At 53.1% G+C, this 26,965-nt stretch overlaps 10 protein-coding genes across 10 annotated transcripts; 4 read left to right on the forward strand and 6 right to left on the reverse strand.

The window, feature by feature from the left end:
* Positions 1-370: 370 nt before the first annotated feature.
* On the reverse strand, positions 371-814 carry CGCS363_v005114 (uncharacterized protein; the record flags this gene model as incomplete). The annotated part of the gene is made up of 3 exons (XM_036636963.1): positions 371-473; positions 538-624; positions 684-814. The coding sequence occupies 3 exons, from the start codon at positions 812-814 to the stop codon at positions 371-373; spliced, it is 321 nt and encodes a 106-aa protein (XP_036497888.1).
* A 1,102-nt stretch (positions 815-1,916) lies between these two features.
* CGCS363_v005115 (Acyl-CoA dehydrogenase family member 11) lies at positions 1,917-3,503 on the reverse strand (the record flags this gene model as incomplete). The annotated part of the gene is made up of 5 exons (XM_036636964.1): positions 1,917-2,426; positions 2,480-2,797; positions 2,850-3,276; positions 3,347-3,423; positions 3,480-3,503. 5 exons carry the CDS (start codon positions 3,501-3,503, stop codon positions 1,917-1,919), a joined length of 1,356 nt encoding a protein of 451 aa, XP_036497887.1.
* A 901-nt stretch (positions 3,504-4,404) lies between these two features.
* CGCS363_v005116 (Arginine biosynthesis bifunctional protein ArgJ) lies at positions 4,405-5,787 on the reverse strand (the record flags this gene model as incomplete). Its single annotated transcript, XM_036636965.1, has 1 exon — positions 4,405-5,787. One exon carries the CDS (start codon positions 5,785-5,787, stop codon positions 4,405-4,407), a length of 1,383 nt encoding a protein of 460 aa, XP_036497886.1.
* Positions 5,788-6,472: 685 nt separating this feature from the next.
* On the forward strand, positions 6,473-7,130 carry LOC1 (60S ribosomal subunit assembly/export protein LOC1; the record flags this gene model as incomplete). The annotated part of the gene is made up of 2 exons (XM_036636966.1): positions 6,473-6,781; positions 6,843-7,130. The coding sequence occupies 2 exons, from the start codon at positions 6,473-6,475 to the stop codon at positions 7,128-7,130; spliced, it is 597 nt and encodes a 198-aa protein (XP_036497885.1).
* Positions 7,131-7,507: 377 nt separating this feature from the next.
* On the reverse strand, positions 7,508-9,054 carry CGCS363_v005118 (putative esterase; the record flags this gene model as incomplete). The annotated part of the gene is made up of 6 exons (XM_036636967.1): positions 7,508-7,783; positions 7,838-7,952; positions 8,002-8,116; positions 8,175-8,310; positions 8,365-8,448; positions 8,506-9,054. The coding sequence occupies 6 exons, from the start codon at positions 9,052-9,054 to the stop codon at positions 7,508-7,510; spliced, it is 1,275 nt and encodes a 424-aa protein (XP_036497884.1).
* Positions 9,055-10,144: 1,090 nt separating this feature from the next.
* On the forward strand, positions 10,145-13,124 carry CGCS363_v005119 (MAU2 chromatid cohesion factor-like protein; the record flags this gene model as incomplete). The annotated part of the gene is made up of 5 exons (XM_036636968.1): positions 10,145-11,308; positions 11,361-11,476; positions 11,529-12,089; positions 12,139-12,236; positions 12,286-13,124. The coding sequence occupies 5 exons, from the start codon at positions 10,145-10,147 to the stop codon at positions 13,122-13,124; spliced, it is 2,778 nt and encodes a 925-aa protein (XP_036497883.1).
* Positions 13,125-13,568: 444 nt separating this feature from the next.
* On the forward strand, positions 13,569-16,997 carry CGCS363_v005120 (mRNA degradation protein pet127; the record flags this gene model as incomplete). Its single annotated transcript, XM_036636969.1, has 1 exon — positions 13,569-16,997. The coding sequence occupies one exon, from the start codon at positions 13,569-13,571 to the stop codon at positions 16,995-16,997; it is 3,429 nt and encodes a 1,142-aa protein (XP_036498966.1).
* Positions 16,998-20,323: 3,326 nt separating this feature from the next.
* On the reverse strand, positions 20,324-21,767 carry urg3 (the record flags this gene model as incomplete). The annotated part of the gene is made up of 4 exons (XM_036636970.1): positions 20,324-20,952; positions 21,007-21,180; positions 21,238-21,556; positions 21,612-21,767. 4 exons carry the CDS (start codon positions 21,765-21,767, stop codon positions 20,324-20,326), a joined length of 1,278 nt encoding a protein of 425 aa, XP_036498967.1.
* Positions 21,768-22,630: 863 nt separating this feature from the next.
* sap-49 (Splicing factor 3B subunit 4) lies at positions 22,631-23,775 on the reverse strand (the record flags this gene model as incomplete). Its single annotated transcript, XM_036636971.1, has 2 exons — positions 22,631-23,702; positions 23,756-23,775. The coding sequence occupies 2 exons, from the start codon at positions 23,773-23,775 to the stop codon at positions 22,631-22,633; spliced, it is 1,092 nt and encodes a 363-aa protein (XP_036498964.1).
* A 1,617-nt stretch (positions 23,776-25,392) lies between these two features.
* FLX1 (Mitochondrial FAD carrier protein FLX1) lies at positions 25,393-26,418 on the forward strand (the record flags this gene model as incomplete). The annotated part of the gene is made up of 2 exons (XM_036636972.1): positions 25,393-25,516; positions 25,574-26,418. 2 exons carry the CDS (start codon positions 25,393-25,395, stop codon positions 26,416-26,418), a joined length of 969 nt encoding a protein of 322 aa, XP_036498965.1.
* Between the last annotated feature and the right edge of the window lie 547 nt (positions 26,419-26,965).

Here is a 26,965-nt window from a genome sequence, read left to right on the forward strand (position 1 = left end):
AGCATACGAATGGGATGAAGTGGTTTAGTGCGTGAGGAGTTGTATTTCCTGCCCAGGCGAGGCTGCATATGGCCAGCCGATGAATACAGTCCCTCCCAGAATTTTAGCCATTAAAAGAACTAGAGGAGAGACAGAGAAAGAAAGAAAAAGCTGATATCGTTTCGTGTCATGTCATGGTACAGTCCCTTTATCCTAAAGCAAGACAGTGGTACCCCCATTGAACGCCGATGCCCCATGCCCCTCTGAAAACATCAAGAGGAGGCCGCAGGTTCAATAACCCGCCAGAAAGAACCGTGAAAACAACCCGAGAGAACCCATCCCATCATCAAAAGCTTTTGTACTTTGGCAAAGAAGATGCGACGAGTCGACTTCAAAAGGCGTTCTCCTTGGGTGAGGCGGTTTTGGAGCTGAAGAGGTTGCTGCCACCAACCTTCTTGGCGGAGGCTTGGGCGAAGAGAGACTTGGGCTTGACCCTGTGACGAAGCGATTAGCATCGCTGCTGGATCGAATGCTTGGTGAAGAAGAAGAGCGACTTACTTGCCAACCTGCTTGTTGCGGAGGGCGTTGAGCTTGGCGGTGCAGGGGCTCATGATGTTGTCAGAGGGGGAGATGTAGTCCTTGGAGCTGTTGTCGCAGTGGTCAGCACTGCAGTCTGGTGTTGTTGAGGTCGAGGGCCGTCCTACTTCTCCTGGGCCATCTTGTCCTGCAGGACCTGACGGTGGTACTCCATGCTCTTAACCTCCTTGGTGGCCGAGTCGGTCTTAGCGACAACGGGCGTGTTGGTGGACTTCTCGGTAAGAACGTTGGGAGACATGGCTGCTGATAGACTGTCTGTTGATTTTCTAGAAAGTTGGTGTATGCGCGGTGCAGCAAGGTGCAGAATTGCAGATGGTATTGGCGATGCGATGCGATTGATTTGTGTGTGGCAGGTAGAGCTTGAAAGAGGCGCAAGACCGTATGTAGGGAGACGTGGATTTGCTTGGGGTGTGGATGGGAAATCGGGGCCAATGCAGAATGGGAAGAAAGGCTTTGTATTTGAATGCGAGTGGTTATGTGCTGCGCACCAGGACTGCCGTGGAGTGTTTATGACGTTCGTGAATGGATGTGAAAAAGATGCACGCCTGGCCCGTGGAGTAGTTGCTGGGCTGTAGAAGTAAACGAATTTTCGGGCAGTTGACGGGGCAACCAGGGAAACGAAACGGTCGCGCTGGTGTGTCGCCGGTCGTGGTGGACAGGGGTTCAGGGGGTTAAAGTGGAAGGAGTTTTGCTGGGTGGGCACCTACGGCATGCGGGTCTCACTGGGCTTGCCGGGAAGGGGGAGGGAAGTTCTTAGCGTTGTCAGGCCTTCTGCGGAAGGATGCCCAAGGTCAGTTGTCCATGTGATGGTGCGCTGTCAGGTTTTTCGCCGGTTCTAGCGGGCTTCCCAGGTAACCCCGTCACCCCCCTGGGCCCTCCCGGCGCGCGTTGCTACCCGGATCCGACTCGACTTGTTCTCGATCACAGCCTGAGGTGTTCGTTCGGTGTTGTGTTGTGCATTGCATCTCGTCCCTCTGTGGAGTTGCCTTGACCCCTCCTCTATCTCCTGCTAGTGGAGATGCGAAAAGAGTCAAGCATCCCGGGAAGGGTTGCATCTGTGTGTACATCGCAACCAGTCAGTGCTCCTGGCATGCGCTGGTCTCGAACTGTTGGGAGGACATCTCCAAGGTGACCGGCCTCGGAGCTTAATGCCGCATGGTTCATGATAAGCATCCCCAGAGTATGCATGGCCAGACAATGGGATCGACTGCAAGTGACTCACAGGAACGGCGGGCCAACGGCCAAAGGATCTACAAGCGTTCCATTTCCAGTGGTACCTGTTTGTTGTACACAATATGCGATTCGAACTACATGGTAAAAGCAGGGGCTAGCAACCTATATTACAACTTGGAGCGGTTGATGTTGGCTCCGGGCTGGAACCTCTGGGTCTTGTATTGCGCCAGCAATTGGTCAGACTTCTGCTTCTGCCACTGGATCTTTTCCGTGACCTCCTTGCCCCGCTTGTTCTCGTTGCGGCCCATCTGCTGGAGATGCACCTCGTCGGGACCGTCAGCGAGACGGAGCGTCCTAATGTTGGCCCAGGAGCCGGCGAGGGGCGTGTCCTGGCAGACGCCGGCCGCACCGAAGGCCTGGATGGCACGGTCGATGACCGTCAGTGCCGTCTGCGGCACGAGGACCTTGGCCTCGGCAATTTCCTTGAGGGCCTTCTTCGGGCCGTGGTCGTCCATCTTAATGGCTGCGTTGAGGACAACCAGGCGCGCGGCGTCGATTTCGATGCGCGACTTGGCTACCCACTCCAGAATGACGCCGTGTTCCCTAAGCTGCTTGCCGAAGGGGGTCTTGGTCGGGTCGTTGATGCGCATCAGCATCCATTCGAGGGCGCGCTCGGCCTAGGAGGATGTGTCAGTCAACAATTACAGGTGTCGCTTTCTTCTGAACTCACAGCTCCAATGGTGCGCATGGCATGGTGAATACGGCCGGGTCCAAGTCTGCCCTGGATAATCTCAAAGCCACGACCCTCGCCGAGAACGAGGTTGCTAGCGGGCACGCGAACATCCTTGAAGCTAATGTGGCCATGGCCGTGAGGGGCATCATCGTAGCCGTAGACGTTCAGCATGCGGTGGATGGTAATGCCCTTGGTTTCCGCAGGAACCAAAATAACGGACTGCTGCTTGTAGGTGTCCTTGTTGTTGGGATCACTCTTGCCCATGACGATGTAGATTGAGCATCTAGGGTCGCCGGCACCGCTAGACCACCATTTCTGCTATTGTCAGCACTCAATTCCTCCGCTTGCGAGTATCTTCAAAGCTTACCGAGCCGTTGAGGACGTATTCGTTGCCCTCCTTACGCATGCTAAGCTGGATGTTGGTAGCATCCGACGACGCGACATCAGGCTCCGTCATCAAGAACGCGGAGCGAATCTCGCCGTCCATCAGGGGCTTCAGCCACTTCTTCTTCTGTTCCTCGTTGCCATACTTGGCCAGCACCTCCATGTTACCGGTATCGGGCGCCGCGCAGTTAACAGCCTCGGAGGCGACCCTCGACTTGCCGAGCCATTCAGCCATCAGACCGTACTCGAGGTTCGTGAAGCCGGGAGACTCCTTGTAGTGGCCCTTGGGTAGGAACATGTTCCACAGGCCGAGCTTCTTGGCCTTGACCTTGAGGTCGTCGACGATGGGCGGGTGGTGGTTCCATCTCGCGTCGCCCTGGCCGATCTGAGCTTCCAGTACGGGGTCGGCACTGTGTTCGCCGGCGTGTCAGCATCGTGGAGGATAGGCCTGAGCTACTATGGAGGTGCAATTGTGCTTACGGAATGCATTCCTCCTCGACGAACTTCGCGACGGCATCGAGCGCCTCCTTGGCGCGATCGCTGAGGCGATCCAGGACCTGGTGGCGAGCTGGTTAGCTAGCGAGACCGAGCTCTCCCCGCAGCGAGCACCTACAATGGCTGGAACTCTGGACGTCATCTTTGCGACACTGGGAGACAGATAAACCGATGTAGATGGAACGAAACTTTCTCAGGTTGGTTATCAGGATTGGTTGTGGAGGCCAGGAGTACAGAGAATTGATATGGGAAAATGATGGGCGCAACCTCCCTTTTGAACGGGAATCGTTTAGTATGCATCGTACGGTAGATGGATGTTAGGACGACCCGGAGCCGAGGTTGATTCTGGAGCTACAGGGACTCCAAAATGTGGGGATCCTGGGGTAACTGTCTTGCCCTCCGCCTCCGCGTCTGAGAGTGGCCCCTCAGCGGTGGATGCCGCCAGATCTGTCTGCAATTGCCTGCATCTTAGCTGTTAAGACACTCATTCAACTTGCTGTCAATCCATGTTTGCGTGTCCGTTCGTCAAAGTAGCACATGCTAACATACGCTATCAATGAGAGTTTCATCTTCATTCTTGATCAGTGAGCAGACCGCAGCTAATTGCCCTCCATCATGCTCAATCCCGTCTCCAAGTCTAAGATTACTGACGAACGCCGTGGCTCGGCGCCCGGTTACCTCTAAACTCTCAGAGCCGCTGTGGCACCACTCTGGCGCATCAACCATGCGGGGAGGCGCCGGCTGTGCCGCGTCTCCAATAGGAGCCTCCATAGTCCACTCCGGTGCCTCGGTGCGGCTTCTGGCACCATTGGATTTCCGGTGGGATACTCTGTCGGATTTCAATCCCGAACCAACGTCCCGAACCAACATCCGTCGGATGAACTCATGCTTGTTGGCGTTGACAGGTACTTCATGAAATTGAAACTTCGCTGTATTCTTCTAAATCAACAAAAACCATCATACTGCATGATTTGATCTAACTTTTTGATGGCGCATGGACTCTACCATCTATCTATCACCCGGTTTATGTATATAACGCCTTTCTATGTGCGGTAGTCGCCGTTGATAGTAATGTACTCGTGGCTGTAGTCGCAAGTCCAGTACGTAGCCTCCTTGTTACCAGTACCAAGTCTGACAAGGATCTCCAAGTCCTCAAGCTCCAGAATCTCAGAGGCTCTGGCCTCATCAACCATCTCGGGCTCGCCGTTGACCAGCAGCTTCAGCTCAGCGCTACCATCGGTGGGGATGAAAGAGACGTTGGTCTTCTCAGGAACGACCTCGGGGACATCAATGACAGCCTGACCAGGCTCGGAAACCAAAGAGTAACCAGTCGCGCACAGAATGCGGCCCCAGTTGGCGTCACGGCCGTAGAGAGCAGTCTTGACAAGGGGGGATCTGGCGATGGTGCTGGCAATCTTCCTGGCAGCCTCCTCACTGGCAGACTCGACGACGCGGATGGTGACGAACTTGGTAGCGCCCTCACCGTCACGAACGATGAGCTTGGCCAGGTCGATGGAGAAATCGGTCAGAACCTCCTTGAAGGCGGCGTAGTCGGGGGAATCCTGAGAGGTAATCTCCTTGCCGCCAGCAGCGCCGTTGGCGAGAAGGGCCATGGTGTCGTTGGTCGAGGTGTCTCCATCAATAGTGATGCTGTTGAAGGAGCGGTCGACGGCGTGCTTGAGGACGGAAGGCATGACGGCAGGAGAGATGGGAGCGTCCGTGGCGACAACACCCAGAAGGGTAGCCATGTTGGGGTGGATCATGCCGGCGCCCTTGGTGGTTCCGGCAATACGGTATTCGACGCCAGGCGAAGAGGGCAGGGTGAAGGTCTTGGACATGAGTTTCGGGAAGGTGTCGGTAGTGCAGATGGCGGTAGCGAAGCTGAGCCAATGCTTGTGTGAAGAGCCCAGAGCTCCCTGGGCAGTTGGGACGTTGTCGACAATCTTTGCGATAGGCAACCTCTGGCCGATAACGCCAGTGCTCATGACAATGGTCGACGAGTCATCGCCAGCACCACCGACGGCCTTGTCAGCGGCGTGGGCCATGAGAGAGGCATCTTCAAGACCTCCCTTGCCAGTGACGGCGTTGGCACATCCTGAGTTGATAAGAACACTTCGGATGCCCTTGTTGGCCTTCTTCTTCAACAGGTCCCTGCTGAAGGTAACCGGCGCGGCCTGGAACTTGTTCTTGGTGAAGACAGCCGCCGCAGCACAGGGACGGTCTGAGCTCAGAAGAGCGAGGTCAGGCTTCGTCTTGTTCGAAGGCTTGACTCCAACCAAGATACCAGAAGCCTGGAAGCCCTGGGGATATGTGCCCTCCGTCGGGATGTACTTCTTCTTTGCCGCCGGAATGCTCTCAGCGGAGACCGAGTAGCACCGCACAAACTGAGCCAAGTGGCCGGGAAACCTCTTGACGGGCTGCGACATCCTGTCAATTGGGAGCCCCCAAGTGATGCGACCAAGCGTAGGATATTTGCGGACTAAGCTCGAGAGCCAATGGCTCAGGATTCGGGCTGTAGAGGTTCTGGTCCCGTGTGAGATGTTCGTCGGAGGAGAGGGTTGTTAGTCACGAAAGAGATGAGAGATTTGGGTGAGTGCGATAACGGCAGCAACCTAAAAAATTCGGCAAGGGTGTCACAGCGCTGTTACGCAAAAGGCGCATTGGGACCCAGGACTGAGTCCTGATCCTGGCCATGGGCCCTGAAGCTGTGGTCCAAGTCGGAGGGCCGAGTCAATATGACCGAAGCTTCTAATTAATCTTACATGCGGTCTTTTATTTGATTCCCTGCTTGAGATGCGAGAAAGTAGAAGGGAGATGACTCCTTCTCAATGACACAGGAATTTGGAGCTCTCAGAAAGAAGTTGATGGGAGTCTTGCACATGGCTCATGCAGGTGTGCTGCGCTGGACTTGAAGCGCTGAAGTCGGATGGCGGGGAGCGGACCCACTCAAGCTTATCGCACCTGTCGCGGTGAGCTTATCGCTCTGCGCAGACAGAAAAAATTCTAGAATCTTGCGTCTCGGTCCCTCCAGCTTCTCGTGTCGCGCGACCAGTTCAATTCAACACCCGCCTATACCGAACCAGTCCCTGCGTCACCCACAAACCCGTCACAATGCCGCCAAACAAGACGAAGACGATCAAGAACAAGCACGCCCAGAGGGGTTCCGGTATCAAGAATTCCAAGGAAGCCTCCAGGAGCGGCCCTCCCGATGGCATCGTTAGGAAATCGAAGGACACCCCGAAGGGGACGAAGCCGCTGAAGGGTAGCAAGAAGTCTGGCCTTGAGGCCCTCCTGAAGAAGCGCAAGAAGAAGGTCTACACGGAGAAGGAGCTCGACATTCCCAAGCTCAACACGATTGTCCCCGCGGGCGTGCAGAAGCCGAAGGGCAAGAAGAAGGGCAAGGTCTTCGTCGATGACAGGGTAAGGCACCTTGTGGCGCGATGACATCGGTGTACAACATTTGCTAACGAAAGGCGAACAGGAGAGCATGAACACCATCCTCGCCATGGTCCAGGCCGAGAAGGAGGGTCAGATCGAGTCCAAGATGATGAAGGCGAGACAGATGGAGGAGATCCGCGAAGCCCGCAGGGTAGAGGCCGAGAAGAAGGAGGCGGAAAAGAAGTCGAAGCTGGAGGACACCAAGGAGTCCCTGCGCAAGAAGCGCAAGCGCAATGCCAACACCGAGAACGACAACAACATCAACGACATCGCCGTCGCCGGGTCCAAGGCCACCAAGCCCAAGAAGAAGAAGAGCGTGTCGTTCGCATAAATGCATCCGTCGGACATCTTGCCTCTACATTAGTATCGGTCTTATTTTGCATCATGGGTGGCGTTCAGGAGTGCCGAAAACAAAAAGAACAGACTGGGCTGGGATGTGCGGCAGGGGACTTTCAACCCTTTTGCGAGTTTTGGTGGCGTTCAGAGCAGATACCACGGCGGATCTTGCCCTTCCGCATCAGCTTAATGCATTACCTAGGGCATTCTTCATCACGTCGGGTGGCCAACTGGTGATGTACATCTATCTCTATGGCGAGTCCATCTATTTGTCTTATTCGCTGTCTATAGCTCTGTATAATCTCCAGACACGTCTAAATGAAAGGGAAATGGCTAAATCTATGCACTGTTTTGACGTTCTATCCAACCCTACTACTCCCGGACCTTGATCTCCATTCTATGTTTTGCCGCATCAAAGTGGTACTCTGCGCTGCCATTGGTGACGGGAATTCCGTTCGTCTTGGGAGGTAATGCGTTATGATCCACGTTGAAAGCCATGTGGTTGAAGAAGTTTTTGACCGGCTTGGCGTGCCATCTTCCACCACCCGGCTCAAACCAGCAAAGGTGGCCGCCGAGAGAGGTCGTGCACAGAACCGTGTAGGGGTTCTTTTGGAACTCTTCGTAAGGAATGGCCTCTTCCACTGCAATCTGTCGGGTCTGTTAGCATGCAATCATCTTTTGGCGCATGACGGGAACCCTTACCGGATCATCCTTGGCGTGAAGAGCGAGGAAGGGAACCCTGATGGCCAAGACGGCATCGCAAGACGAGGCGTCTCTGTAGTATGCTGACTCCGTTGGGTAGCCCCAGCTGATGCACCTGCGGCAGTCAGTAAAGTGTTGGCTTTTCACTAAGGGTTGATACATACTGGACTTCTCTGTCGAATTCATCGAGGTACGTCACGTTGTTGAGACGCTCGAGATCTAGCTTGGTGTACTTTTCCATCGCCTCTCTGTGGCCGTTGATGAGTTGCTTCATGCTCTCTGCATCCATGTATTAGTTGGATCTTGACTTGATGAAACAAAAGTATGGAGAACTTACGGCCCATAACTCTCTGGTAAACCTCCCTTCCAATGAGTGTTCTCTTCAGTGCCTTGTTGGCGACCTCCAAGTTGAAGGGGTTGGAGCAAACGATAGCAGCCGTCAACAGACAGTTGGTACCCTCCTCACCGCAGTACTATCAAAGTCAGTATGAGATATACACAAAAAGCAGTTAACAGCTCCCACTCACGTTTGTCAACATGTTTGCGCCAAGGGAGAAGCCCAGACCAAACAGGGGCCGGTTGGGGAACTTTTCTCTCAGCCACTTGACCGTCTGATTTCAACATCGTGTTAGTCACTTTTCACTCGAAAATCCTGACGAGCAACCGACCTGTCTGAAATCCCAAGTTGCCCTTGCGTTGTACAACGTGCCGCTGGTGAACTTGCTCTTAGCGCAACCTCGCGAGTTGACAACGCAGATGTCCCATTCTCCAGACTCGACAAGCGGTGCAATCGCGTGTCGCAGGTAGATCTCATGAGATCCACCAGAAAGACCGTGAAGCACGACCAGCTGCGGTCTCTCGTCGTCTGAAGGCAGCGCCGCGAGCTCATCGTCCTTGAAGTAAACCGTTCGGGGCGGGAGAGTCTCGTCCGTCTCCTCGAAAGGCTTCGTCACAAAGTCAACCGCAAATGTACCCTCAACAGCCTTGGAGTCGGCGTCAAACACATGGCGCTTGTAGTAGATAGGGGGGCCGTGTTGCTTGGTCGCCGTCCACATCGTCTGCACGTGGCCATTGAACAGAAGCGGGTTCATCTGGCATGGCGGTATGACCTTTTCGCAGACCTTGAGTATATCAGTCTTGGAGCCATCCTTCTCCTTCAGCGACAAAGGTGCCGGCGAGTGCGTGAAGTTGATCTTGGCTCGACCTAGCCACTCCATGATTCGGAGATTTCGGGAGAGTGACGCTCGAGACAGATTGGCTTGAGAAGGAACGGTGAGTGGCGGGAGTGGCGCCTCTAGGTTGTTTTTGAAGAGTTGGGGTCAGGTAAGACAAGCGCTCGAAAAGTCACAGAGTGATCAAAATGCAATCTTCCGTCAGTAAACGGGACAAAGTTGAGAGCTATCACGTTAAATTATATATGGCCATGTGAAAACGGGAAATAGAGACACAAGTCATGACGGTGGAGCCGCCAAGGGGCCCCCCAAAATGCCCCGTAGCTTGTTTGCTACCGCTGGGACAAACACCAACGGCGGCAGAAAGGCGACCGGACGACTTGTCTTCTTTCGGTGCAGCACCGAGGCTCATTCCAATGAGGTAGATCGGCACCGGGTTCACCGATCGCCCGTCCTGCAGAGAAGGAATTCGGTCCTATGCGAGCATATGTACGAGTCCCGAGAGCGTGGACAAGAAGAATAGCGGTTGAGCAGCCCAAAATACACAGAGGCAGCTCGAGTTGAGCCGAGGCACAGGCTAGCCACCCAATTAGAGTGGGCTGTTGAGTCGGACATTTAACTCATTCTTGGCCGACTACGTAGCTTCAGGAGGCGAGCACTCCTAGTGTTCTCTTCTCGGCCACTCGAGGCGGTGGGTTCAAGACCATCAGTCTCAGTTACAAGCTTCTCGCCCGCTTCCATGAAAATGATAACCATCGAATGAAAAAGTAGACAGGTACTGCGTAGGTTCTGGCAACAATGTGTTCCAGCCAGGCGAGACGGGACCAACCCAAAGCCGCCTCGAATGTCATGGGTTCGGTGTCCCATGCATCGGTCGATGACCCGACTACGTACCTAGTCTCGTCTAGGTGGATCCCCTTCCCATGCACGTGTAATTATGTAAGGCGTGCAGGGGCTCTTGGGCATCTCCCGCCAGTGGTTCCTGACGTGAGCCTCGCGACCTGCAGGTGCGGCTATTGGACAGCAACCGCGTCGCAACAATCAGCCCAGTTCCTGTCGCAGTCGATTCAACAAGGCGGCCATCGAGACGATTTGTAGCGACGTCTGCGCCTGCGCTCCCTATGCAGTCCCAAAGATGACCTACCGGGGCTCCTTGCCTTCGGGGCAAGCCTTTAATGGCCAGCAGCACCTACCTCAGACATACCACGATCCGTACGGCAATGGCAACCCTAACGGCCAGAACCAAACCTTCCAGAATGCCTCCTATGGCAATCTCGGACAGGCGCAACCTTCCCATGGCAACTTCCATCAATCGCCCGTTCCTTCCCCCATCGTACCTCCCGCGCCCGCGCCGATGAACATGCAGCCAAACGGCTACGGCCACTATCCTCCTGCCTACGGCGGCAACTTCCCGCAGCAGCAGCAGCAGCAACCGCACCAGCCGCAGCCGCAGCAGCACTATCCCCAACATCAAAGCCAACCGTCCTTTGCCCACAGCAATGTGATGAACTCCCCCTTTGTGTCTCCCCACGTACCTCATGCTGCTTTTCCTCCCCAGAATACTCAACCAGTACGATCGCCCGCCCTCGTCACAGCATCCGTGCCGACCCCAACAGCGCCGACCTTCGCCGAGTACCAGCCGCATACGCCGCAACAGCCGCAACAGCCGCAACATCAAGCCCAATACCAGCAACACTTCCAGCAACCGGTCCAGCCGCAGCCTCGTCATCAGGTTCAGCAACAGCCGCAGCACGTACAACCGCAGGCGACGCAGTATGCCCAGTTCTCTCCGCCATCAATGGGTCACAATCAGAGTGTCCCCGTTCTAAATCAAGCCTTCGCGGAACCCTCGCAAGTACAACCGAGTCCAGAGCCCAATCACGCGAACTCTCCCGTCGTCCAACCTGCCAGGTCCCCCAGTCTGGCGAGGAAGTCGCCTGCCATATCGTCTATGAATTCTCCGGCGGTGTCATCGCGGGGTTCCCCGGCACTGTCCACAAAAGCGAGATCTTATGATACCACCGCGATCCTCATACACGTTGCCGAGGAATGCTTCGAGAAAGCTCACCGCGGCGTCCAAAAGGTCGCTGCGTCGTTGGCGGAAGAGCAGGTGCGCGAATACCAGAAGCTGATCACTACCGGACTTGCCTGCCTTGAGGCGGCTTTCCAGAGCAACCGTCTATCGCCGCGACAAGAGGCCCGGGCACGATTGAGATATGCCTCCATTCTCTGCGAGGAGACTGAGAACTTGCAAGAGGCCGAGACGGCGCTCAGCAAGGGTATTACTATTTGCGAGAAGGTTGGTTCTCTACAGCCCCGCCGTGCTGATCACCGTACTGACATACCCGTAGCATAGATACGCTGACCTGAAGTACTGCATGCAATACCTGCTGCTAAAGGTACTTTTTCAACGAAATCAAAAGGCGGCCTTCATTGCCATTGACAGAAACATCTCCGATTCTCAGACGTGCGTCGCTTCTGCCATAGTGAGAACGTGGACATGCTGACTCATGGAACAGTTTCAAGCACCATCATTGGGTCTATGCCTTCCGCTTGCTGAAGGCTACATTCCATGTGCATGCTGGTACTCCTCCTGATGCCCCATTGCTGGAAAATCTTCGCTCTCTTGCGGCAATGGCAATTGAGCGTCACGATAGCGCAATGGTAGTGTTTGCCTCTCTCCTCGAAGGTCTCGCACTGCTTCGGGTGATACGGTTTGATACGATTGAGCGTGTGCAAACCTGCCTTGCTCAGGTATCCAAGTATCAATTCGACCCGGTTGTTCGAATCCCGCAGCTAGAAATTTTGACATTGCTTCTCGATCTAGCCTGCAGCATGCACCAAAAGACGCCGGATATCTTGATACACAAGCTGAAGTCTCTTCAAGCGAAGTTGGATGACAACATGGGTTCTTCGACATGGAGCGACCTGAATCCTGAGATTCTGATACCAATCAACAAACAATCGGCACCAGCCGCCATCCTGAGTGACGACACGAGCGCTATTCTCAGAGCAGGGTCATCGAGACACGATTACGTGGTGATGACGTTCATGAATAGACTCGAGATAGTCGTTTTGACGTAAGTTTCCCAGAGCTGTTTGCATAGGTGCGGTGCTAATGCCATGCAGTTATACCTTTAGTGGCCTTGCCGGCATGTACAGACCTGGTCCAGAATCTAGGAGAAGTCACGAGTTCTGGAAGGAGGGGTTTGAAGTATTGGCGAAGTGTGAGTCTAAATGTGGTTCATATTGGACTGTGTGCTAATTCGATCGAAGGGAACAAAGAAGTGGTGCCAAAGTTGTCTGGCTCGTCCCTGCAGGGGTCTATCGAGCAGGCCAAGTGGAGGACTGAGATGTTCTGCTATCTGCAAGCTCTGACCGGGCTGTACTTTGCCACTCATAGCCAATGGTCTAAAGTCGAGCAGTGTGTGGCTCAGCTCCAGCAAGCGATTACGCCAGCTGTCAACGATATTTTCAACATCTTCTCGCTATACCTTTCAGGAGTCTACCATCAAGGCACGGGCGACCTTGAGACCGCTCTCATTCTATTTGAGGACGAACGGCTGGACCTACTGGCGGGTTTTGGTAATTCCAGCGGCAAGAAACCAGCTTACATGGAGCTGTGCATTCTCGCTGGTCTGAACCGTCTTTGGATTCTTCAAGATCCCGCATATCGCGATTCAATGACTTCAACCGAACTCTTGGACAAGCTGAGGGGGCACTGTATCGAGCACCAGGACCCAGACATCCGGACTGCTTTCAATCTTGTTCAAGCAACAGCTCAGACCAATCCTCCTCCGTCAATGCACCAGATCAAGACGAGCATCACAAACTCGCTGAATGGCTCAAAGGTTACGGGGAACACACATTGCTTGGCGATAGCCCTGAGCATCATGCGGTACAGGCTATTCGACAACGTGGTGGGAGAACAGGCTCTCAAGAGCGCGAAGGCAGCTTCCACGCAGGCCAAGCGTAGTGGGAACTTGCTGTGGATGAGTGTTGCAGATGGCATGTTAGCCGACTCTTTTGAGGTACAGGCAATGTTTGCAGATGCCGAGGCAGCACGACAGACGGCGACAGAGTATGCATCTTACGCGTTGACAGGCAAGGAATAAGCTTCGGTTGAGCTTCGTTTGTAGAGGGCATAGGATCTGGCGTCTGGAACGGTATTTGGTTTGACGTGAGTTGGTGGTTGTTTGGGAACGCATAATACCCCCCACATGTATCGCTTCCGAGCGAAACGGGCGGCTACTGGGCTGATATCACCCATTTGATCCCGTCACAAGAAAAATGTCGTTAATCGAATTTCCAAGCAAAAATTACCGTGTGTTGCTCGCAGGCGCCAAAGAGGTGAGGTCGTTTCGGACGGATCATAGATACTATGCAGTACGTACAGGGATCAGCATGGCAATTAAGGTCGCCCCGGCAGGTGGAACCGGGTCGCGTCAGTCATTGCGCGCCGTAGAACAAAAAAAAAAAAAAATTCAAGACCAACTACAAGCCCACCCTCTGGCACAGTTCCCCAATGCGCCCTAGGGAATTCGTCGACAATCCACGCAATGTTCCGTGCGAACCGTCTGCGCATTCAAAGCCTCAGGGTATCGCATGTTTGCGTGTCCTGCAAACCATCTACGGCATCGTTATGTAGAGTTCGACCTCTCTTCCTCACGAACGCCACCCTTGCTGGTGGCCGAAGGTACTCAGACGATGTCCAGGCACCAGCTGCTTCCGAAGCCGCAACGGCCGACTCGACCGACAAGAAACTGCAGAAGCCAAAGAAGAAATCCAAGGGACCTCGCCGCCCGGTGAATCCCCGCCGAATCACTCCAACGAAGAAGACAGGGACTTTGGATCAAACCCCGCAAGTCTCCACGGGCGAGCCGACTCCCGAAGTTATCATGGATGTCTATAAATCTTTGCAGAGCCTCGAAAGAAGCTACCGCTCGATCAACCAGAGGATGGCTGGCCTGCACAAAGAGGCGACAAAGTCCCCCGAGGACTCTGACACGACCGGGAAGGGGGAGAAGCCTATTCTCTATGATGCGTCGCTAGTGCGACAGACAAAAAAGCTGGAGGCCAAGATTGCCACAGTCAAGGGCACTTTGAACGTTCTGAAAGATGTTCTGGGCAACCAGCAGATCCCTCTCGAGAGCTTGACGAAACGACCGAGCGAAACAGCATCTTCGCCTCAGCCCGCCGGCTCGAAAGAGGTTGGAGAATCAGATGCGCAAACGAAACCACGAAAAGGCTCAAAGGCACCGAAGAGTTCAACCAAGTCGCAGGGTATGCCGGAGCAAAAGGCATCTGGGGAGAGAAAGGCGGTGCAATTGACATCGTTGGCCGGTCGCTTTGCTCTTGCGGCTGCCGATGCGTCAGCATCTAGCGCTTTTACCAGTTCCCCAACATCGAAGACACACGACGACGGAAACACTAAGTCGGCCGATTCTAAAAAGAAAGGGAAATCCAAGCGACCCTTGAATGTCGAAAGAGTCCATGCGAACGAGCTGGCCCTGCAACCGGTGGAGCAGGACATGCCTGAAGTACCAAAGTTATCATATGGTCTTGATAGAGCCCTGTTCAATCCTGGGGTTTACCAGTTGCAAGATCCGCACTCTCGAGTGTACAACTTCGACCCCTACCTGGCAAACATCATGCCGATCAACGAATTTGACTTCAATGCGCTGAAGAAATATGTCACTTCTTCAAAAGACCAGACTTTGTTTGGACTTGCTTCAAAGCTGGAGAAGAGGTACTGCGGATCTACCTCGAGCATGACAGCGATGCTATCACACTTTCACTTCCTGCTTTCTGCGTGGCGGCCGATCAATGCATCGACCTTGAGCCAGACCTTTAGAGCTGAGAATTCCAACTTTACCCAAATTATGCGATCGCCAGCCGCTACATTCCTGCATCTCCGCGATGGGGTCTACTCCATCGACGCGGACAAGGAATTCGATTTTGCTAGCATCCTTAGCATGCTAGGAAAGTCTATGGAGAAACTTTTAACGCTACCACGAGACGAGTTTGAGAGGTATAGAAAGAAGAACTCGGATCAGATTACGGAAGAGGAGCGGAATGCTGAAGAAGCCTTTCACTTCACAACTTTCGGAGACTTTCTCATGCGCTCACAATTGGACGCTTATGATTCACGCTTGCCTGGCACCGGCATGTTCGACTTGAAAACTAGATCTGTTATCTCCATTCGGATGGATGCCACGGGATACCAGAAGGGTCTGGGTTACGAACTTCGGAATCGATTCGGCAACTGGGAATCCTTTGAACGCGAATACTACGACATGATTAGGTCAACGATGCTCAAATACTCTCTGCAAGTGCGGATGGGCCGAATGGACGGTATCTTTGTGGCATACCACAACACTCAGCGCATCTTCGGTTTCCAATACATCAGCTTAGAGGAGATGGACTTGGCTCTTCACGGTACAGAGGACAAACAACTCGGAGACCTGGAGTTTAAGCTTAGTCTTCACCTGCTCAATAAGGTGCTAGACCGTGCCACCAAGCGTTTCCCTGGACGTTCAATCCGCCTTCACATCGAGACTCGGCCGACCAACCCTCCACTCATGTACATCTTCGCAAAGCCTGTTACGCATGAACAAATCGAGAAGATCCAGACAACTCAACATGCAGCGATTGCCGAGTACGAGAAGGAGATTCTTGGACTCGTCCAGGAGGGAGAGCGTGAACAAATGGAAGCTGAAGACGTAGATTCAGAATTGGAACAGGCGGCTGAGGAAGAGGTCGAGGCTGTTGTGGACGGAACTAGGACTCAACAGCTGCAGACCCAGGAATTCTGGGAAGAAATGCAGGAGAAGGTGGATGCAGCTATCGAGGATGATGCCTTGGGTGTCGACCACGTGCGCGAAGCCATTCGCGATGCTCTTCAGCAGAGCGGGTTGCTAGAGGCAAGATCTCCCCAAGAAGCGGATACTTACGTCGATGCCTTACTCGGAGTTCTGGTCCGCAGCGCCAAGGATGTTAGGCAAACCAAATCCACGAACGTCGAGAGCGGGTCATTGGCAGTCGAAATCGATGCGGCAGGCGAAATGAGTGTGTCAGACAAGGCGACCACAACCGATGAGCTCACGGAGACTGCGCAGGCAAATGCGCAGGCAGCTGAGACGGAGCTGCTGCAAGACGTTGAGTCTGATGCCGCCGTCGAGGAGCAGGATTCAGCCGCACGCCGGTCTCGCGACACAAGTCTTAAGGAGCTCATTCTTCGCCTCGCCCTAAGCGTAGATGAGAAGCCTGAGTACGACGATATTCAAGCAGCCGACGAAGATGGGGTCTCAGACGACTCTAAGCTTTCAAACTTTGGACTGATTCTCTCGGAGCTTGTAGCCAAATCAAAGACCAAAGACAGCGGTTTAACTACGAGAGTGGATGAGATCGACGCTCCAAGCAATCCCTTGACAAGCCCAGAACATTCAAGCCAGGAGACTGTCGAGCGCGGACCTGAAGAACAGGACGATGCGGACGATGAGCTTTTGGGTATGCACTTGACAGTGCGGAACACCGTCAACGGAAAAGTGGTGGAACGTCCGGTCTCCAAATCTGAGAGGCTGGATTGGCAACTAGAGTACTCCCTCGATGAAATCGACGTGGCACAGGCCCAGAAGCTTTACAGGCGCCTGAAAGACAGGCGAAGAAAAGCTCTGGAAAAGGGAGACGAGCACCGGGACACTGAGTGGTACAAGATGTTCAAAGGGAATCTGAAGAAGTTCAGTGATGAGGGTCGTCGATATCGCCAGGAGAAGGACAACATTGAGAAAGATTTGCCGGTTCACGTCTTCGGCAAGGATGAAGTCATGACGTACGACGAGGCGTTTGGATATTTGAAGGAGTGGAGGAGGCACCCGCACGAGGAGCTGAATGGTAACGAGTCGAAGGAAGGGAACGTTCTTGATCTTGAGGACGTCGACGCGGAGGAAAACAAAACGGAGACTGACGAGAAGCAATCCTCGTCATAGCGAATGTATGACAAAGAAAACTTGTAAACTCATTGTATATAATCACCTGTACAATAGAAGCCTGGGACAGTGACGACGCATCCTGGTTATTCATCTCTGACCATCACGCACGTGGTTTGGCGTCCACATCTTTACGGGAGGTTTGTCTTCTTGAGAGTAGACCTCTATATTTACTGTGCTAGAGCGACTACGTTCTCCATGGGCCCATGTGCACTCTGCCTTACTGTCGTCGTCGTCATCACTTGTATCGTCATCGTCGCTCCTATTGTCGTCGTCTGTGCTGCCGCCGTCTCTGTTGTGATAGTCCTTTCAACTACTATCCATAACGAAGGTATAATTCGAAATTTAGGTATGACGCATGCAGGAAATTCAGCCTCGCAGTTACAGGAAAACCACGCGATGCCTTTGCTACTGAAGCTCCACTGGTCCTTAGAGACCAGGTTACCTTCAGAACGTTCAGGGCTTGTATTCACTTGATTCGCAAACCACTAGCGAGAAACCTCCCAACCGAATTGACAATACACGCCAACGTTCTAAACGCCACTTCTTTATGTTCTTCGCTCACTTCGCACTGCTCGTAATGCCAAGCTACGGATGATTGGGTGCCGTCAAGGGTTCATGCACGATGCTGACGCTGACCTCTGTCCCGGCCTATTTGAAGCCTGGTCTCAGCGTTGTTTAAATTTTTCAACCGCATTCAGGCTTTTCGAAGAAGCAGTCAATCTCTGTCACCGGAGTTTCTCGACTTTCACGTCCGATATTCGAATCTATCATGTCTCCTACGGTAGAGTCACAACCCGACGAGCTTCAAGCACACTTAAGCAATCCTCTTGTCTCTGATAGGCAAGAATCATCAAGGCATTCGTCCCGTCTACGAAACTTCCTCAGGAGCTGGCAAAGACTGTCTTACATCTCAATCCCGACCTGTTTACCTGACATAGTCACTTTTCATCTTTGTGGACGTTGCCGCGAGCTTGAGGAGAGACTTCTGCGCCCACAGCTACCAATTATCAGTGTGCACGATCATGAACTGGCCGAGTTCAGATATGAACATCACGACTGGGACTCTCTAAAACAATCATCTGAAAGAGGCTGCAGACTTTGTCAGGTTTTCAGAGCCGGCTGTCTAACCCAGTTTCGGGAGAGTTCCTCAGATAACAGGCTGGAGACCATGAAAGAAGTAGACAGCTGGATTCAGAGCCACGCGTCAGGACCAACCCTTATTGATGGTCGTGTCATAAGAAGAGCGCTTCGCCAGAGGTACGATGGGCGCACTCATCTGGAGACTAATAATCCGACGCACCGCTGGGATTGCAGTCTTATTTCCTTCAGATTCCTCAGCTTTGAGAAAAGAGCCGGCTTTCTAATTGGGAGTGATGAAGGCAAGTTCGTTAGTTATTTCTCCCGACAAACAGACCGAATGACAAGCCTTCAAGAATGTCAAAATCTGACTGGACACAGGAAATACCTCAAGCTTACAAAGAGGAGGGTTCATGGCCAGGAAATGTGACAAAATTCCAGACTTGATGCTCGCTAAGCAATGGATTTCGCACTGCAATCACGACGACCACATTTGTATAGAGAGATACACGTCTGAACAACCGGATCAGAGCGAGAATCCTACACGTCTTCTGCAAATAGATAAAGATGCTCACCGGGTCCGGCTAATTCAAACAATTCAAGGGGAAAGATACAAGTACGTCACTCTAAGCCATCGATGGGGCCATAAGAAAACCGCCTCAACCAGGAAGGAAAATGTACACAGCCACGTACACAGAGGGATTCATACGTTGGATCTCCCGGCAACATTCAGAGACGCTGTTATTGTGACACATACTATTGGATACCAGTACTTGTGGATCGACTCGTTGTGTATCGTACAGGACGACACAGAAGACTGGGAGCTTGAGTGTCCTCGAATGGCATCCATTTACCAGGGCTCCGTTTTGACCATAGCGGGAACAGCAGCAATAGACTCTCATTCCGGTTTATTGAGAGAACGGGAGTTTCTTGGGAACCCTTCATACCAAACGAAGCTGCGATATCGCGATGAGCTTGGCAATGCCCAGGAGCACCTAACTCTATACTACCCAGGACGACCCTCTACCCACGGTGGTCTTCATGACGCCTTCCCTGAGTTACCTGAAGACCATGCTCGGAGTTCAGTACTGCAAAGCCCCGGTTGGACGCTTCGCGACACCCTCTCTGAATTCCCCGAAGTGCCGGACCACAACTCGGTACTGCAAGGCCGTGGGTGGATTTTCCAAGAGGGCCTGCTTTCGCGCCGCACGCTCAATTTTGCTCCAGGACAGATGTACATGGTATGTCATCAGGGTGCACGATATGATACGAGCCTTTATCAGGGGGTGTTCCCTCATCCTGACTCAACTGTAAACCCAACCTATCCTCCCGTTCATGCAACAAGGTGGGAGACGGATTTCGGATATTACCGTTGGTGGAGGGGAACAGTTGCAAAGTATTCGTCGTGCCAGTTTACCACCATCATGGATCGCTTGCCAGCATTATCGGGAATCGCAAATCGCTTCAAGCCTCCCGAGCCGGATCAATACCTTGCTGGGATATGGAGACATGATATCCTGAGATCTCTGCTTTGGAGGCGCAGAGGGAAGCCACATAGCGATGCACCTGCTGAATATCTTGGGCCCAGCTGGTCTTGGGTGTCTGTACCAGCCAGAATCGAGTTTATATATGTTGAAGACGGCAGTACATCAGTATCTTGTGCAAGTTTGGTGTCCGCTGTTACAGTGCCAAAGGGAGTCGATGCCTACGGAAGAGTTGCTAGTGGAACGATACTGATTCGAGGCAAGGTATCCAAAATAGCATTTGAAGAAGCTGTTCAGAAGGACGAGCAGTTTTTGAAGCCACGGCCTGTCATTTCCAGACCTGGTTGGTACGAGCCTCCAGAGTTCTATGTTGACGACCCCGGGTGGACACCTCCTGTATCTGAATCTGCAGAAGTAGATGATGCTCCTGACGACGACACATACCCAGAACCCCCGAGATTTCTGCTCATGCTGATCAGCATTGTGCGGTTTATTGGTGGCAGGGCATACCAATTGGCTCTGGAGCGAGTGTCTGGGAAGGAGCTCATATACCGACGGCTCGGTGTTGTCGTCAGGAATCAGACGCGAGTCGACATTGATGAATTTGTGGAAAGCTTCGAAGATTGGGAAGAAACTGAGATAGCTATCATTTGACATAAGGGATGATCGAGACGAGATTGTTACAACCATAGATTGGCTTGCAGCTGATGAGTTCGAAATTCAAAATTTCATTCGGAAGGCTACTTCAAGAATGCGAGTCGTCTAAAACACAGTGCCATCACTCTTGATGATGATGGGACTCGACTTCGTCTTCGGCCTCCGCTGCGCCGCAACCTCACGCCCGGACTTCCACGTACCAGCCTCCAGCAGTTGCGCCATGCTCAGCTGAACGCCATCACCCATGCGGGGTTGGATCTTGCCGTACAGCTTGTCAATCAGCACCAGCGTCATGGCTCTCCACTCCACAACAACATCATCTCCCGCATCGAACATGGGCAGCTCTTCACCCGATGCCTTCAGTCCGCGGTCGAGGGTGTCCTTCTTCAGGACAAGGACACCGAGATCGACGAACAGACCGCCATTGCGGTATTCTGGTAGAGCCGTTAGAGAGTCCGCGTTGGTCCACTCCAAGCCCAAGACTCTCTGAAAGGGAACCATCAGGGAGTACGTAAGCCACTGGGTGAGCTTGTGGAAGGGTTGAATTCCGTCTGCAGGGTCAGAGCTGCCGGACGTGTTCTTGAGGGTGCTCAAAGGCCATGCGTCGCCAATTGGTGTGCCGTTGATTGTTGTGCGATCTTTAGGCCAGCAGGGAATAAGAAGAGCTTGGAGGGTGTCCCAGAGGAATAGAACATCGAGCTTGGCAGAGTCACCGGCTGACTTGATCAAGCAGTCTAAAGTCCAATTAGTAAGGTCACACATACAAGCTTTGAGAATACAAAACTTACCAACCAGGTTACCCGGGCGGCCTTCAGCTCCAAAGACATCTGGGTGAGCAAGCAATGACCCTCCCAAGCTCCTGAGAAGTGCCGCACGAGAGTCGACTCCTAACATGGGGTTGCTGTCAGACACTTGGAAGCCCTTTGCAAGCTCATCGGTCTGGAGCTTCTCCAGCCCCTTGCCTGTTCAGTATATGTAAGCTCTGTTTTGGGAGAAGTATCAAATATCTGAGTGCTTACCATCGACTATCGGAATAGATCCTGAGGTGTAAGACAAGGACTTGAACATATGGAGACTGGCTACAGCGATCCCCTCACTACGCTCATAGACCTGATCGGTTCCGGGCTCTGTGTATCTCCAGTGGTCGCCTGCACCAGCGTCCAAAAGCACAGAGACAAAGAAGAGGTCGATGAGGCGGCGGGTCACTTCAGTCTTGTCACACCCCTCCTTCTTCCACTCCTCCATGATGTTGGCGACGCGGGGCACATTTCCGACTTCGAAATGTTGCCAGCGCCCGTGAGGAGGGATTGTGTCAAACTTGTCTGGCCCATAGTCACGCTTCAAGATGACTTGTTAGTTGGAGACAAGAATGAGAGAATCATCTACCCCTTACCTTGATCACAGAAGCAACGAAGTCGACAACCTCATCCAGCTTATCTTCCCGAACCTCAAAGTGGCTCAGCTTGCCAGACTTGGCGGCCTCTCCCACAATCTTGGACCGATCGCGGACAGCCTTAAGGGAAAGCAAATACTTGACTTGAGAATCCATGGTGAATATTGATGAGTGTTAAAAGAAGATAGGTTTGGATGAGATCAAAGAGGGTGTGAAGGTGGTCGTTCAGCCGCTGCAGCAGTGGCAAGCCGGGGAACCCCGCACTCATATAGCACTCGTGACAGGCCTGGTTTAAGCCACTTAGGCGGGGGATGTGCCTAGCAACAGGGCGCTAATGACCTGGAAACGCTGATGCATGCAAGGGATATCGGGAGGCTCCGACGAGCTTATCTCGATTACAAGAGGCGGTGGCCCCCGGGCAAAGAGGAGAACGGTCCACGACTCCATCAAGGGACAACATTGAACGTCGTGATTTGACTCGAATTGCATTACTTTTAGTCAGACCCCTTTGCAATGAGCCTAGCAAACAGTGGAATTACTACTAGTTATTGATCTGGCAATGCGGGGTAGTGACGTTTCGAAGGCCAAGATGCATTACCATCACGCGCCGCTGAGCCCCGAAACGCGACGGATATGCATGCATGCCCATGCAGACAAATGTAGCTGTCTTCATTAAGTAGTTTGTCACTGCATCAAGTTTGACAAAGACTAACTTCTCAGTCAAGCATACTCAACAGCTAAGACAGTGAGAAACACGTTCCCGGTCACTGATGGACTATCGACACCAGTTGTTTACTTCAATGCGTGATAATATTTACGATGGCCCCAGAGGTATCTATACGACTGTTAGCAATGGCGACCCCGTCCATTTGAAGTGACGACAGACCATTGCAATGTTCTCGACCTGTTTTTGACCAACTCCCATAATGTTCCTTTCCTTAACGCCTGCTTTGCATTACTGTGATACCCCATTGAGGGCAACTCGATACTGGTAAAAGCGATCAACACCCCTGAGCCATTCATCGCCTTGGGAAACCGGGCGGGTTGAAGCCTGGAGGCGGCATAAAACCCGCAGGAGCGGGAGGAGTTCCAGTCTGGCCCGGGGGAGGGACGGGAAAGTTAGGCGGAGGCGCAGCGAACCCTTGAGGCGGAGGACCGCCGCTAGGAGGACGGAACCCTGGGGCGCCGGGGTGGAAGTCGGCAGGGTTGGTGTAACCACCCTGGCCTTGGGGCGGACGTGCTGGCAGACCGGACGGAGGAGGCGGGAGGACGTGACCACGACCGGCCCCGGGTCCTCCCATATTGTGCGGCGGCGGCACCGCATTGTACTGCGCAGGTCCTCGAGGGGGAGCGAATCCGGCAGGGGCTCCAGGATTAGGTACGGGAACCGGTAGACCGTTCGAGGGGTCGAAACCGGCGGGCGCAACGGGTACGGCGCCTGCAGGTGGGCCATTCCCGTTCATCAAGAAAGCTGGCGGTACTGCCTGGATCTCGGGCACGATGTTCCTCTTCTTCGCCTGTGCAGCCAGTTCACGCTCCGCTGCATCACCATGCCTCTCGCCCTTTCCGTCCTTCTTGAATGCATATTGAACCGAGACTTCCTTGCTGGCAATGTATTGTCCGTGCAAGTTTGCTATAGCTGCATCGGAGCTCTCGAAGTCGGCGTACGAAATAAAACCGAAACCCTTGGAGTTGCCACTGTCTTCCCTGGCAACCTTCGGCAGGCTGACCAGCGGTCCAAAGCGCGAGAACGTGTCGTACAGAATCTTTTCGTCGACCATAGGATCCAAGTTACCAACGAAAAGCTCGGCGCCAACTTCTGCCTGCTTTTGCTTATCGGCACTGGCTTTGTTGACGCGCAGCGATTTGCCATATAGCTTGATACCGTTCATCACGTTCGCGGCGTACTCTGCGTCTCCGGGGGTGCGAAACTCGACGAAACCGAAACCTTGATGATTCTGGGTGACGCGATCGCGGGGCATGTGGATGTTGTGAATGGGGCCCATCTGGAGCATTATCTCGTAAACCATCGCCGGGCTCGCGCGCTCGTCGATGTTTCCGATGTAGATGGTCGCATCTTTGTCCTGTTCCCTACACAATCAGATGGTTAGCTTACTTCTCCATGCAGTTGGATCGAGACGCACCAATGCCTGTTCTGCGCCATTTTGGTTTTCTGGCACTCCTAGTGCGATCAAGAACCCAGAGGTAAGGAAGATGAAATGCGTGGGTAAAGGTGTGTTTGGGCGAAATGACAGCAGTTGTCCAACCTCCAGCCTGGAAATTTTGGCCTCGACATGAACGCGGTCGAGCTGCGAAAAGGTACGTACCTTATCGCATTGCAAGGTCCGATAAGAAAGCTTGCGTGGTTGTTCCGGCCCCACGTCGCGAATTTTCCGGTGAGGCAGCTGAGAAAAAGTTCAGGTCCAGTCCAGCGCATCCACCATCGCCCGTCCGAACGCACGACGACGAGACCCCGCGTATACAGGCGAATACCCCCGTCGAGCACGAGACTTGATCGGATAGACCAAACTTCAAACGTCCAAGTCTATAACTCCGTCAATATGTTCGCCCTCTCCGAAGAGTCCAAGGTACTACAGCGCCCCGCAGCTTGCATGCCGTCGCATCAAACACAAACTCATCATCGATTCTACAGGAGCGCATTGGCAAGATCATTGAGATCTCCCGCGTCGCCATTCACTAGTACGCTTCCATCACATTTCCGTGACTTTTGACCAAATTACTGACAGAGCTGTAGTGGCTACCTTCCCTTGATCCTCTACCTCGGTACGAACGATATGTCTAACGATAGATATCCCTGAAACTGACTTTCCAACCACAGGCTACACTCGCAGCGAGCCTCGCCCGCCTTTCATCCGGTATGCTATGTGTTCACGATATTTGTCGTTAACTTGAAAGCTAACCCTTGGCAGCCTCCTGTCCCCCCTCTCTTAAATGACATGCGGCTCGATGTCGACTTTATGTACTATACAAGGCTTTCGGAAAATACCTTCAGGCAAGCCGGTATTTCAGGGATGAAATCATGGATACCAGGCTTGGAAGGCTTGGGAGGAGAAGGCCACGGCCTCGACGAACTGTACAACTAGATATGTAATCGAATGAAACCTCTCTGACGACCCAGACGTTTTCCCATATCATGGATTGGTCCCAATACATTGTGACTGAGCTTTCGAATAGAGATCTAGAGTTGGGGCCTGTGGATCGACCCTAAGTCGAAGACCCGGAAGGACTCGATCTAGGGGTTGACTGCACTTCAGTCAAACAGAGCAAAGATACAGGATGAGCAGGCTCAAAAGCAGGTCAACGTGAAAAACAGATCAGTTGGGCAAAAAGGAAACGCTCCGTAGATGAGCTATTCTGCGTACTCCCTCAACGCCGAAAACGTTGCATTGGGTAATGCGCAATTGATGTCCGATGTGCGCCTGTAATTTCTTAGCCTTCCGAATGTAAGAGATCGGCCCAAACTGGAATATGCACCCATCAACACTGCTTTGACAGCTAGAGTCATTGACGTCTGCATCCCTCGTCACGATGAGCCGTTGAAGAAGTCGGTTGTGGCTAGAGCTCCAATTATCGTGGCGGAGCCGCAATTTTGCGAGCTAAAAATGACGTAGCAATTTTTTGTAAGCTGCTGTCAGCCACACTAAAGCTTCACTCACTCTTAGCTACCATCTCTAACTTCCACCTCGAGAGCCGACGTCGACAGAGTGCACGAGGCACGTTTACATCTGAATATTGAAATGTGACGGAAGGTCTCGTTTCTATGTCAGACAGCAAACATGCGGGCCTCTCACCCGCGCTCGTCGAGTCCATCGCCGGGCTCTCGGCCGGCTCAGTCGCGACGTTGACGGTTCATCCGCTTGATATCGTCAAGACTCGGATGCAAAGTGAGTAAACCCCTTTTTTAGAGGTTGGAAATCACGGAAAATTGACCGAATTCGCAGTCCACAGAAGCACTGCCGGAAACTCGACCAGCCTGACCACAATTTCCCTCATCCGCAGTCTCACCCAGAACCCGCGCCCCATCGCATCGCTTTATCGCGGACTGACGCCTAATCTCATCGGCAACGCCTCAAGCTGGTCAGCGTTCTTCTTTTTCAAGAACCGCGTTGAGCGCGCCATTGCGTACTGGAAAGCCGGGCCGCTTGCGACCTCGCACGGCTCAGGCGCAGACTCGCGAAGTCTGACGAAAGAGGTGCTCTCAACGCAGGACTTCTTCCTGTCATCCGCCCTCGCCGGCGCCCTCACCCAAGTCCTGACGAACCCTATATGGGTTCTCAAGACACGCATGGTATCATCTGATCGCACTGCTGTGGGCGCGTACTCAAATATGTGGTCTGGGGCGCGCCAACTGTATATGACCGAAGGGCTGAGAGGATTCTACCGAGGACTCGGAGTGAGCTTGATCGGTGTATCGCATGGCGCCGTACAGTTTGCTGTGTACGAGCCTGCCAAGAGAATGTACTTTGCGGGCCGGAGGCAGAAGGGTGACAACGGGGGCCGGCTGAGCAACGAGGCGACCGTCGTCATCTCGACAGTATCGAAGCTTGTGGCCGGTGCTGTTACCTACCCCTACCAAGTCCTGCGCAGCAGACTGCAGAATTATGATGCCGATGAGCGGTTCGGACGCGGAATCAGAGGCGTCGTGAGGAGGATATGGCAGGAGGAGGGATTCAGGGGCTTCTACCGAGGCCTGATGCCCGGTGTTGTTAGGGTGATGCCAGCTACATGGGTCACGTTCCTCGTGTATGAGAACGTAAAGTTCTACTTGCCGCACTGGGCAGAGTAATTGTAATGATAGCGATGAATCAAAGGCTATCCGCTCAACGTCTGAAACCTATCTTGATGATGTCGACTTGAATGTCAAAGGTTGGCTGTCACAAAAGATTGCGTTCTCGATCATATAGGAAGTTCGCAGTGCTTTGATTTACGATACGACTTCGTACTTTCGAATGACTAACCCATCATGCTGAAGTTCGCTATGCTACTGGCATGAAACCGATAGATGTTGCTCACGATATAGGGAGGACAGTGACACGAATGTTGGATAGGAGATACGTCATTGCTCTTAGGAACCTTTTGGGAGAGCTCGGGCATGTTGAGCTTGTATGCCATTTTAACGCGTGCTCGACCAAATTTTCGAGTCCGCCGATGGGGAAATCATCAACCAACGTGGTTTGCTGCATGCCCTAGACAAAACGGCATGCTGGTGCGAGCTTCAACAACACACCAGGTCTTGAAGGTCCCTGTCGAAGCTTTTAGGTGGACGATGTAAGGCAATCATCATGCCTATCTGATCAGTAAAGGTCAAACTTTAGCTACGGGATGTGCCTTGC

Source organism: Colletotrichum siamense, assembly GCF_013390195.1.
Source record: "Colletotrichum siamense strain Cg363 chromosome Unknown KSG_Cg363_contig03, whole genome shotgun sequence".
Lineage (NCBI taxonomy): Eukaryota > Fungi > Ascomycota > Sordariomycetes > Glomerellales > Glomerellaceae > Colletotrichum > Colletotrichum siamense.